At 52.1% G+C, this 13015-nt stretch overlaps 1 protein-coding gene across 1 annotated transcript in view; it reads right to left on the bottom strand.

The window, feature by feature from the left end:
- Positions 1-2403: 2403 nt before the first annotated feature.
- Positions 2404-13015, bottom strand: part of MRTFA (myocardin related transcription factor A) — a 97747-nt gene continuing 87135 nt past the window's right edge. Inside the window, exons 7-16 of the mRNA XM_075727990.1 lie at positions 12673-12834; positions 10940-11115; positions 10313-10468; positions 9553-9806; positions 9029-9200; positions 7630-8745; positions 6293-6448; positions 3938-4111; positions 3456-3516; positions 2404-2995 (exon numbers count right to left, since the gene is read on the bottom strand). Of these exons, the coding sequence (XP_075584105.1) occupies positions 2496-2995; positions 3456-3516; positions 3938-4111; positions 6293-6448; positions 7630-8745; positions 9029-9200; positions 9553-9806; positions 10313-10468; positions 10940-11115; positions 12673-12834 (2927 nt within the window). The 3' untranslated portion in view covers positions 2404-2495. The remainder of the gene's footprint in view (positions 2996-3455; positions 3517-3937; positions 4112-6292; positions 6449-7629; positions 8746-9028; positions 9201-9552; positions 9807-10312; positions 10469-10939; positions 11116-12672; positions 12835-13015) is intronic.

The raw sequence follows: 13015 nt of genomic DNA, 5'->3' as shown, positions 1-13015 counted from the left end.
TTCCCCCTCAGCATTTGGCAGATCCTCCCACGCACCACATACTTTCCCCCTGAGAACCCACTTGCCTCCTGTGCCCACCTGGTCCCACCACAGGGCAGCTGCCCCGGGGGACCTGTGTAAGGCAACTGCTAATGCACTCACTGCTCCCTGTGAGCACCAGGGCTGCACCAGGAGAAGTAAGGGAGGGCTCAGAGGGGTGAGGGAGCGTCCACCAGAGCCTGTTATCCTAATTTTTAGGACGACACTGTAGCTTGGAAAACAGAAGGCAGGCGGGGGGGAAGGGGGTATCCTCTCACTCCAACCCGGACATTGAGGGAGGCAGATAAGAGGCTCTGACTTACAACGGGCGGGGGGAGAGGGGAGAGAAGGGGGCGGAAAGGAAGGAAGCTGCCAGCAGGCTCCCCCTGCAAGTGATTAGGAAAGTGGCTCCCATGCAGTCAACAAGCAAATAGGGCTCAGGAAAGCAGGAGTTTCTCCCAGCTGCAAAACAGGCATGACCCCAACTGGCTGCCAGTTTAGTGGCTGATGGAGAGCACGTTGGGCAGGTCTGGCCTTCACCTGCCCCGCCACAGAGCAGAGGTACCCGCATCCCTGCAGCAAGGCCTCCCCCTAAGAAGAGTGCCAGGTGCCAAAAGGGCAGGGGAGCAGCATGTGCCCACCCGCGCCTATCCCTCTGCAGCAGGCAGCACTGCAGCCTGGCATGGGGGAAGGTGGGGACAGCATCCTCAAGGAGATACTGAAAGGATGGTGCTTTATCCTTCCACTGCCCGAGCAGGGTCAGCACCTCACTCCGCATGATTTCAAAAGCCACTGCCTCAGCCCGAGCAGCCCGGACCCAGCTCGGGGCCAAAGCAGGGACAGCTGTGCGGCGAGGTGGCCACATGGGGCACAGCTAGGCCATGTCTCACCCAGTAAATACAGCGGTGAGTTATTACTAACAAACACGGGAATTTAAAAGTGACAGGACGCACGAGAGAGCGCCACAGGCCTGGGCTTCCAACGCAAAGCCCTGCACAAGGAATAGCATCGTCATGGCTCGGGGGGTTTGGGGTACTCGCGCCCCCCCCCCCTCATCAGTCAGCAGCTGCCCTGAGGCACCAGCCCGCGGCCCGACCTGGCAGGAGCTGGCCGGACCCAGGACAGCAGCTCACAGTAAGCAGCCATTTGCTTTTGCCTTTTACCCCGTGGGCCTGGAGGGAAAGAAGAGCAGAGGTCAGCTGCCCATTACTTGCTTTCAGGCTCCCACTTCTCCCCAGAAAGGGTTCCTTACAGTCACACTACTGAGCTCACTACACTATCTGTGTTGTGCCACACAATGCCCGGTTTGCAGTGCCACTTCCCTTTCCCTGCCTGTTGGGTTTGACATCCTCAGCTGCCTCTTCGCACTGGAGCACCTGCTACAGGGAGACAACAGCACAGCTGAAGGCAGGAGAGAGATTGCACATGGCCCCTAACGATACATTGCTCATTGCTAGCTGCGCCCCTCACACGCCCCCCCCAGGACACACAGGTGCTTTCTTGTCCCTAACCCCCACCACGGGCTGACTGCCTCGCTCACCTGGGGGTGTCACAAGTGCTGTGGAAGCTGGGGCAAAGGGGGGGGTGTGCCTGAAGGCTAGACTCCAGGCACAGCCAGAGGTCTGGGGCAGCGAAGGACATATTTTAACATATAAGGACCTGGATTTTAGCACCTTAAAAATCTGTTTTGCAGCCTAAAGCGAGTGAAGCAAGCAGGCAGGCCTCTGCCAAGCTCAGCAATATTTGGGAAACCAGCTTAGACATTACCAGGTTGGTGGGGAACCCTGGTTCCCTTTGGCTACACTTGAAAAGGTGCCCGTTCTGCCCAGCTCCTCACAGCCCTGCGGCAGACCAGACCCTCCCCTGACAGACGGCAGCCCTTCCAGGCCCCCGGCCAGCACTCCTGCCTTTGCATCCTGCTCCAGAGGTAGAATCCCCTTCCGCAACCATTCACCCGACCGTGCCGGGGCAGCACAGCCCCCTTTATTTGCCAGTCCCAGTAAGGCGCGAGGTGCTGCTTCTGGAAACGGTTCAGGCCCAGTCATGCTATGTCCTGCTGCGAGGCGTGAGGGAACTCATGCCTGGCAGCATCGTGCCCCATTGCGCTGCCATCGCTGCTCCTGCCCGGAGGAAGAGGGGCTGCTGGCTCCGTTCTCACCGAGCTGGGTCAGGCTGCACTCAGGGGGCAGGAGGCCACCAGCCCCAGAGCTCCTGTAGCCTCTTCTTCCCCCCCAAGCAGCCGTCCTCCCTGCCCTGGCCTGGCCCGCTGCCCAGGCAGCAGTGACTCAGGCAGCAGGTCTGCCTTCGCCACCACTGCTGGCTTCGTGCAGGAAGGACACTGGTGGGGGAGGAGTACAAATACTAAGAGCTCGGGGGTTTTTTTTGTTTTCTGGGTTTTTTTTTGTTTTTTTGGTTGACTGGCCTCTTCCCCCTGCATGCCCGTGCCCTCCCATTCCCTTCAGTCTCTGCTCACAGAGTTACAAGCAAGAATCCCAGTGCAGCTGCAGATCGTGTCCATCAAGGAAGTCTGTGGAAAAGAGGCTGGGAGCTGCAGTGCTAAGGGGAGCCAGGCTCATGACAGGCGCCCCCGGCAGCTCCAGCCAGTCCATGCTGTCCAAGTTAGCCTCAGCCAGATCCAGGGCTATGCCCCCAGACGGCTCGTGAGCAAAGTGCAATTCCGAGGTGTCCATAGGTGAAGGCGGGTGGTCCAGGATGGCCGAGCTGCTCAGCATCTCACTGTGGAGGTCATCAATCAGGGACAGGGGCTCCGGCCCATCGTGGCCTGCCGTCAGCAGCGGGAGGCCGGTGCTGCTCTCCAGGAAGTCCTCCAGCCGGCCCACGGGCACCGGCTGCCCCAAGGACACTGGCACCGCCAGCTCTGAAGAATGTTGGCTGCTGGGCGGTGAGGAGCAGGCTGGGGCCACGGGTGGTTCCTTCCCAGCTGGGGACGACCGATCCTTGAAGTCAGCAGAAATCTCTGTATAGGGAACAACCGGGCAAGGCCAGGGTGAGGAAAAGCTTGGTGGAACATCCACCAGGTCAACAGGGACCCCCCCCAGAACACCCACCAGGTCAACAGGGACCCCCCCAGACTGAGCCATCACTGACCACCGATTGGGAAAAGGAAGCTCATGCTGTGCCCACGCTCGGCTTGCTATGGGGAGTTTTCAGCGCACCTCTGGGGAATTCAAGCCCTGTCCAGTATCGCGGAAGAGATGTGCCCAGATCTGATGCAGCAGAGCCACCAAGAAGCTTTGTATCATACTAATACCTGACTAACATCTCCCTTACTGCCTTAATGACTACTGTCTACACTAAAGGCACTGGCAAGGATGCAGGAGCAAAGACCTAGGCCATGACAGACTCTCCTCTTAGTGCTCTATAATCCCCGGGCTCAAACCCAAAGACTATGGGAAACACTGGCTTTGTCTCCTTACCTCCACTTTCGATGAGAATGTCAAACAGGTCATCCATCTGCTGGCTGGAACAGCCGTTCTCCTGGGGAAAGCAAGCGCAGGATTAGCTTCCTATTTATCAGGGGAGCTTCCATGTCCAGCAACACCCCTGGCTGCTGGCTTTCCTCCTCGCCCCAGCAATGGGGCTGTTACCTAGCGAGAATGCGCACACAGTGGCATGGCACCCAGAATCCTCCGTAACCCCAGGCTGGTACTGGATGGGAAGGTACACTCAGCAACTGCTGTACTAATGGTCACCAGGCAGTGAGCGGTTTGGGATCTCTGCCTGTGGTTTAGGGTCTGCCCCAACCCCTCCAGAAGGAATTCAGCTAGGAAGGCACAGTTAGAAAGGGACATTGGGTCTCCATTCTCTGTTACTGGCCCAGATCAGGAATCTAAGCAGATTTACAGTGGCAACTTATCACCTGCTCTCCAAGGAAACCAGGGAGAAGAATTGCTCTCACCTGGGCCTTTGGCTGTCGCTTCATGGCCTCTTCATAGCCCGGTGGCTCTTTCATCGGGACTGAGGGAACAGGGAGAGGAGGTGGAGGAGTTCCAAAAAGCGACGTGTGCTGTTGCTGCTCCAGGTCCATCTGGGCTGGGGAAGGGGCAGCAGGAGAGCTGGGCTGCGATGAGGGCTGTTTAGAACAAAGGCAGGAGGAGCGATCAGGGGAAAGGCCACATTAACTCCTGTCTCACAGCGGCTTTGAGAGACCATCACCCCCTCTCTTGGCGAGTGCTGCACAGAGGTCTGCACTGCTCTGCTCCCAGCAGCCTGGCTTCTTCCATGTACTCTGTGCACTATGCCCTGGCTGCAGGGGAGGAAGACAGATTTTCCCTCCAACTCACAGCTGGAAATCTTCTGCTGATTTTTCTAACGCTAAAGCAACCATGCCACAAACCACCACCGGGCTGCTCCTGGATGGGGAGAGCCTCATCTGTCCAAGTGGGGGATTCCTTTAGCACTTGGGAGAGAGAGAGAGGGGGCACTTCCCTTGTGGTGTTCAGCCTACTCTGCGCAGTATAGCCAGGACCTATCTTTTACCCATCTCCCTCTGCAGTGCCTGCTTTGGGGACACAATCAAGCTTCACTAGCAGAAAGTTTCACAGCCTGATGGTGGGCAAAGAGCACCAGACCACTCAGCAGCACCAGAGACATCCAAAGGAAACCCCAAGTGTTGCAGGAAGTGGTGCTTGTGACTCAGCTTTACCAGATGAATCAGCACACAACTGCCCAGAAGAAAAGTTAAAACATGGATCAGGTCTTTCCCTCTACAGCAGTTATGCATGATCTGCGCTGAAGCTTGTTCCCCTGGAGCAGTGATCCCCGGGCAGTAGCTGAATGCCAGTTCCAACACTTGTACATTCTGATGCTCTTCCCCGTCCTGTTTTCCCTGGAAAGCTGTTCATCTGTTAATGTGACCTGCAGGCAGAGGAGCAACCCCAGACTCCGGCCAGCAGAGATGCTCTGGGGTCCGCTCTCTTCCTGAGAGGGCTGGAAGCTGGTGTTGTGGCACAGGCCACCGGGAGGTGCTGGGAGGGTACCTTTTTTGACACACTGGGTGGGCCGGCTTTGCCAGGAGCACCAATTTTCAGGGACCGTTTCTGGAAACCGTTGGGGAAGAAGGGCTGCAGGTTTGGAGGTGCTGAGAAAGACAATATGGTGTGGGGCAGCTGCCCCGTGACCACCTGCAGACCTGGCTTCTGACCCTACAGGGAGGCAAAAGGATGAGGAAAGTCACTACAGATGCCTCCACAGCACATGAGCTACGGGAGTCTGAGGGAAAAGGTGCCTTCATTTACCTTCTGCATTTCCTCAAAGGTCTCAAAGCAAATGAAGGCACTGACCCTTTGCAAAGTCGTATCTCACTCTGACTACACTAGAAATTACTCTTGTCTTTATATCCTTTCCAGCATCGGACTCAGAAGTGATCCTCCAAGCTCTAAAAACTCTTCATAAGCTTATCTTAATTATGTGTTAGAGAGAGTGCTAAGTCATCCCTGATGTGGGCTAGAAAGGAGAAGATGCACAGCAGAGCCTCTTTACAGCCGTCACCTGGAGAAGGGGTAAAGTCAGAGGTTCTCTCTTTCCTGAACCTGCACTGCACTTCACAAAGGGATGATTAACAGGTATGCTCAAGGCACAGGAACGGAAATCACACATGTTCATCAGTACCAGAGAGTAAAAGGTCACATCCTTTTGCCCCTCTCAGAGCTCATACACCACCTTCAGTAGCAGCCACACTGCCCACACCACCCTCTCTCCACACAGTAGCCACCTTTTTTTCAGTTCAGCAGCACTCCTTCAAGAATCAGGGACACCACTGTGCACCAAGGCTGCCCACTCTGGCCTCTCATCATTTTTAATTGATAGACAGCACTTGTTTAGAACACCAGCTAGTATTCTGCCCAGATGTGGAGCCAAAGGGCAGAAGCTAGTAAACTGTCAGGGTTTAGCCCAGAGCTCTTTGCCATAAAGTCTCCACATCACTTCCAAGTGTGCCCATAGGGGAAGACCTCATGGATACTTAGTGCTCCCGAAACTTCATGCCTGATGGGCTCTCCATCACAGCTAGTTCAGGAGGAGGCAGGGGAATGGAGAAGCTATGCCAGGCACCCCTTCTGCTGCCACATTCAAGCTGAAAACCAAACAGTCCGTGCAGCTGCAAGCTGTGGCAGAAGCTGCTGTGAGATCTCACTTGCTGTGATGATGGTCTCTGACCAGGATTGTGCGTGTGTGTCCCCTTCCCACTGCTGCCACAAACCCCGGCAATAGGCAAAGATAAAAAAGGAAGAAAAGTGAGCAGGCAGCGAGCTACCTTTCTGACAGATTGGTTTAGTCCTCTGGGCGGCTGCTGCTGCTTCTGCTGCTGCGCGGGCTGCTGCTTCTGCTGCTGCGTGGGCTGCTGAGGGGTGCTTGCAGGTAGCTGACATGGTGGTTGGCTGGAAGTTTTAGCGGGCGATGATTGTACTCTCTGGAAGGAAAAGGGTATCCATGAGAAGCTGTTCACCAGACACAACATGGAGCAAGGCTTGTGTTTCTTAAAGGATTTATGAAGTTTGCTTTTCCCCGCTCTTCATTCTTTAGGAAATTTGGTCAATTGTTCTGTTTCACCAAGCAGAAAAATAAGACTGGGGTGGGATTCGGAGTCCTAAAAGAGGAGGTAGCACCACTCTAAATCCCTGGGCTGTCCATGACATCCTTCAAGGGCTGGCAGACCTGACACAGGACCTGCGCCCTTCTGGAGCAGTGGCTGGAGTTCAGGTGAGATACCCTGGGGTATCAAGGGTGACACCAGACACTGATATTTAGGCAGCTGACTTGCATCTCACCTGCTACGCAGCAAATGCAGCCTCCTCAGTGCCTGCCCCTGATGGTAGACACTGCCACTTGCTCTGGAGGAGGTGCAAGAAATGTGGCAGCAGAAAATTAAAATCTTCTCTGATGCCACAGAAGATTCTGGGGTTTGACTTCTGCCATAAAACCTGGGCATATTTATCCCTTCCTGGAAGAAACACTTGGAACACTTCTGTTAAGTGCTGAGCTCATACCAACAGGGGAATAGTAGATCATCTCTGATCAAAGTCTCTGTTAATGCTGAAATACTGACACGCATTAAAACAAAGAGCAGTCAAAAAGCAAAAAGTCTGCTCCCAGGGTCTGATTTCAGCTCTCGGTAGACAAAGTGACCTATCTATCACTCTGACTACAATCTTTCTAATAAAGGACAAGAGGTGAAATACACCCTGCTTTTTTTAATACCACAGACATAGTAGTTGTTCTTCCAAAAAGCAGTGAAATGTGGCAGCAAACCCTTGTCCTCCAAGCCTGAGATCCTGCTTGACAAAAGGCAGAACCATGTGTTTGGAAGAAGGCTGAACAGCCTGTGATGCACATAGTCAATCGTGCATTGCTGTACGCAATTCATCATTGTCAAATTCCAGCCTTTTTGCTGAAGATCTGCTTACACTGCTCTGTTTTACAAAGCCATGAACTACCAGCCATCATAGCAAGCAACTCAGCCATTTTAGTATTTACTGCACTGAATTTCCACTGTGTTAAAATCATGCTAGGGTAACCTGAACCATAGGAGCGGGAAGAGGGAGACAGGAACCCAACTGCCTGCAGCAGGGATGCAATCTAACCCTTGCCTACCTGCAAGGCCGGGCAGCTACTCCCCACCTTCCCGTGGGGCGAGAGGCCCTGCCTCTCGGCGCTCTGCTTGGTCACGGTAAGGACGATGTGGGTCCCTGTGGAGTCGGTGATGAGGGTGGGGGGAGGGGTGCCCTTGATGAGGTCGCTCAGGGCGCTCCCTTGCTGGCCAAGGAAAAGCCGCGGGCTGTGGGACTGGCACGGCGGCTCTGCTTCCACGGCTGGCACCTCCTGCTTCACCATCACGGCTTTCTTTGGCACTGGGCTTGGATTCGAAGTGTCCATTTGGCTAGCGGTTGGTGCAGGGCTGAATTGGTCTGTTTGGCCACTGGATTGCTTTGCAGACTGGCAACTCAGGAAACCGTTTTCACTCTTGACCTGGGTGCCAAATGCTACTGGGTTGGAGGCAAGGGCTGTTCCTTCTCCCGCAGCCACTGGGGCCGGTAGTGACTGCTGAGAGCGCTTCTCCTGCTCTAGCTGTAGTCTAAGCATCTCAACCAGCTGCTGCTTCTGCTTCAGCATGCGGGTGAGTTCCTCGATCTGCTTGTCCTTCTCCTGCAGCATCTGGTCTTTGTCCCTAACTTCTGCATCTCTGCTGTTAGCAGTGCTGCACCGCTCCGACCTGGGTGCCGCATTTACGCTGCAGGAGGCAGACTTGGAGCTTTCTTCCTTCACCAAGAACTGCACTGGAGACGCCTGCAAGGTGAGCTGGGTGAGGGGTGAAGTCACCATCTCTCCAAAGGTGTCTCCGGTGGCCGAGTTCTCATCCCCTGTGCTCATTTGCGAGCGCTCAGAAGGAGTTGGAGAAACAGGGGGAGTCGAGCCTGTGCTGCCAAACTTCATCACACCACCACCAGTGACTGTGGCCACAACTACTTCTGCTGGTGCAATGCCAGTGGTGACCAGGGCTGGCCCTGTGCTCAGCCTGGCAGCTGGGAAGGCTACCACCACTTCGGCAGCTTTCGGGAGGATGGCTGCTGTGCTGGGCTTGGGAGTGGGGGTTGTTTGGCTGGCTGCACCGTTCTGTTCTTGGTAAGCTTTGAGACGCTCAATCAGGTCTGTCTTTGTGCCTGAGACAGGCAAGGCCCTCAACTTCAGCTCTTGCTTCAGCTCTGCTACCTGATGGGGGGGGGGGGTGGGGAAAGAGGGCAACATTAAGACAACACACACTCTAACCAGAACAACTATTAACAGCTACCAGAGCCATGGGGCAAAGGACTAAACCGACCCTCGGCCAAGAAACCTGCACCTCAGGTACAGACTGCAGGGTAGCAACGCCAGCTGCTATCACTAACTCCTGTCAGGCCACCTCAGCCCTGCTCTGGGGCAGCAACATCGTTCAATACTGCCCTCTCCACTGACAACGGCAAAGAAAAAAAAAAGGGCTGTGCAGGACATTTACCTTCATCTCATCCAGGTTGGCAGGGAGAGGGCCAGGCTTGCCCACTGCAGCATTACTATTTTGTCGCATCAGCCCACTGGAACCAGAGGATACTGAAGACGCGCTGCTGACTGTGGCAGAGAGATTGCGTACAGCAGGGGCACTGGCACCACTCTGCTGCTCTCCTGGAGGCCTGCAGGGAAAAAAAAAACATGGGTATAAAAACCAAGGTGGAAAGGCACCGGAGGCCCTCAGTGTCAACAACCATATGTCTTCAGAACCATCCGGGTCACTAATGCCACCCTAGAAATTACACCAGTGCCTTTGACTATATCCATGCCCCTTTACCCGGCCATCCAACTCACTTTAGCTGCTTTTGTCTGATTCATTTGACACTGGCCCTTCTTGCAGCCCGCTGCAACTTAATGAGATCACGTGCGTTACACTCAACCTCCACACCTCACACCCAGAACACAATGTCTCTGATTAACAGTACTGGGGAAGCAAGTGCTTCCTAAGAGAGAGCTGCCACTTAAGACCCATACTTTGGTGGAGCTGGCAGGATGGTCTGATAGTTGTAGTGCTGCTGCTGCTGCTGGTTGAGGATCTGAAGCTGGAGAAAGAGCTGCTGCTGCTGCAGTATTTTGGCATAGGATGAATCCATGGGAGGAGCGCCCTTGTCCTGCTTTTGGTCCGGGGGAATATACTGATGATACTTAAGCTTCTTGACTTTCGGCTTCAACTCCTTGGCTTTTTTACTGCGCTGAGACTTCTCACTAGCAGACTTGGGCTGGCTTTGCTATTTAGAAGACAAGGAGGAAGCAAATAAGAATGGAAACACTGAAATAACGTAACACCCCATGTAAACCAGAACGCAAGCTGGGATTTTCATTTCAAAATTCTCCAGATTTGACCTCAGGGTCTTTCCATGCTTCTCTAACTCAGGCAACAGTATAGTCACAGCACCCGCAGCAGCTTACACTGCACCATAACACAGGTCATCTTTCCCAGCACACCAGATCACTTGCTCATCCAGTGCAGACTCACTGACTCTAATTATGGATAATGCTGATTGTTTCAAAACTTTTTGCATTCAGGACCCATTTCACAGAAGGTGAATATGTTACAGAACAGAAAAACCTATTAAATATGTTACAAACAGTGTCAGAGGAAGACGCTAGTGAGAAATAAGCTTTCCTTCCTTTCCATCTGTTAACACAATACTTCCAACTCCAAACTTTCTTCAGAGCAACCATCTTATCTTCCCTGAGACTACAACAATGAAGGAATCAGTCAAAATAGTACCTTAATGAGTGTTGGTGGGGGCTTGGCAGCAGTAAGAGCCGCTCCATTGGTAAGACTAGGAGGCAGAAGAGGTGGAGGTGGCAGAGGCGGGGGTGGCTGTTCAGGTAGGAAAAGTGTTTCACTGGAGTCTGTGCTAATCTGCAATTGGGATGTACCCTGCAGGGACAGAAAAATGTATAATGAATACACATACGAGGAGGAAAACAGTTTAAGAGAGTGCAGGAAGCATCCACTTACAGGGAAGCGGCACAGGTTTCAAGTCATTAATTAGACTCTTTTAACCCACTACTTCAGTTGTCCCTGAGAAGCAGCACAACTTCTTAGGGCAGAAAAGGAACCAAAATCCCACACCTGTATCTCCCAGCTTTGTCTGCCAGAATCAGTCGCACACCAGCACAGGCTGTATCACCAACTAATGACTGCCCCCATTCCCCACATGGCACCACTACAGGGGCTTCTGAATAACCAGAGGACTTCACCAACACCACACAGAGCTAAGACCCCTTGTGAAATCTCACAGACTATACCTTTTAAGGATCCCTTGGTCTCACTTTTTAGGATCCTCTGCCACAAATCAGCAGTAGCTGTGAAGCTCCAGGGCACTGCAGGAGGTCACTGCATTCTCACCTGAGCTAGTGATGTGCCAGTGGTGCTAGGGAGAGGCTCACAAATCCGTGAGTCCATCGGCGATGGGACAGACCCCTGGGACTCATGGCTGGCTGGCTGTTCTGGGGAGAGGGCATCACTGCTGTCCTCATCAAAGGAGGAATTGTCTGCAACCTTTGGGTAGTTCACCTGTCCAACTAGAAACACAAACATCAACTGTGGTCTTTGAAGTGGAATAAGAAATTACTTCACTTGACACTAGATGTTTCACACAGATAATGAAGGCATGGAGAGAGCTGTGTCTGAGTTGTGCTTAAAGCACCAACTCAAAATGAGACAACAGAGCCCAAACTGGATCAGTTTTAAGTGTTTACATTCACCTCTGCTATCAGTAGAACAAAATGATGCAGACTGAGGTGAACCATTTCCCTCGCTTCTTAGCCAGACAAAGTCAGGAAGTATAACAAGAGCTACTTAACTCTGCCCAAACCCAGATCTGTGGCATGGCTTATTTGATTATAATTTGGCACCAAAGAATTAGAAGGTTAGACAGTGCAAGGTTGAGTCATTGTTTCTTTGGTGTTCATTCTATGCGGTGGAAGGTAGAATCCCTCTTCAAGACAGAATCACAAATCGTCCTCTAGTCTTATAAGCAACAAGGGCTATGGATTAAGTGGTGGCCCTGACTGCTATTAGCATTTCTGTCTATCTACATGTCCTGTAGATAAATTCACTTGAGTGTACATTTGTAATGCACTAATGTTTTTTAGATTACATTATCTCAAATTAATCCTGGTAAGCAGGAAAATACTATCATTTGCACCTAACATAAAAGCAACAGAAATCCAGAGAGATGTCAACGTCAGAAGGAAGCCACATCTCTAATGCTCCAGTTCACAAGTTCACTTCTTCTCTTCCTCAACCACTTCTTGTGCAATAGTGAAGGCAGGCTCTCCCACAGGCCCTCCCACAACCCTCCTTTCCTTGTTCATGAAAAGTATTCCATCTTGCTCACAGTTGTGTCCCATTTGTCTTTAAAGAAGCTGTGCATGTTTGAGGGGATGAATAACCAGAGACGCACACAGACTGCTCAGTCTGGGGAGATGGGAAAGAGCACTGCTGAGGCAGTGGGAAGGCTATTCCTCAGCATTCCTTTCGGCCCTTGGAATGGCACTGGCATGATTTACATCTGTTCTGGTTTATTTTTAAAGGGGTTGAATCCTCTGAAGTTTTTAAGTTCACAGACAGCTTTTGTTTCATCACACCTGTTTATATTCTGTCTCCTCTCCCTGATCCGAGTAAGTCAGTGGGTTCTCCCTGACCAACGCTGCTGATATGTTACAATGAGAGTGGGATTTTTAAGGAGAGAATCTAGGGAATGCCATCTTCAACAGTCCTTCAAGTCTTTAGGGCATGCAATTGCTTTCACGTTATTCTGGGATGTCCATAAAGTTGGTTTAGTGGTGGACTTGGTAGTGTTAGATTCATGGTTGGACTGGGTGACATTAAAGGTCTTTTCCAACCTGAACGATTCTATGATTCTATACTCCCTATAATTTAATGTCTCTGTAGCACTGTCTGGGCCAGAAGGAATTCTGCTTTTCAGAATCCTTGGGGCTGAAAGGCTGTGATTCTGAGACAGGAAAACAAGACCAACCATGGGATTGCACTCCCTTGGACAGGCAGGTGAATTGATAGGAAATCACAGCCGCCTATGGGAAAGGGCCTCAATACAGATCCTCCTCTGGCCTTACCTATAATGGCTTCCTTCAGGCTTGATTCCACAGGCAAGATGTTCTTCTCCACCAGCTCCATGGGACCTGGCCTCTGCGCTATCTTCTCATTGAGGTCATCTGCTAGTCTGGCTCTCTTTAGCTTCAGCTGCTTTGCCTGCAAGGAGGGTTCAGCTGAGGTCTCTGTTCAGGGGAAAGTAAATAAAATGGCATCAATCCAGCAATGGTCAACCTATGCACTTCAGCAGTATTTTACTTCTGTTCAGAAAGGTAACTGTAGATAACAGTAGATAACTGTACAGAAAAACAGTTGCAGATAACAATAGATAACTATGCACTATAAAGATATTACAGATATTATGTA

This window comes from Pelecanus crispus, chromosome 1 (assembly GCF_030463565.1).
Source record: "Pelecanus crispus isolate bPelCri1 chromosome 1, bPelCri1.pri, whole genome shotgun sequence".
In the NCBI taxonomy this organism is placed as follows: Eukaryota; Metazoa; Chordata; class Aves; order Pelecaniformes; family Pelecanidae; genus Pelecanus; species Pelecanus crispus.
This window is presented reverse-complemented; position numbering and strand designations above follow the sequence as displayed.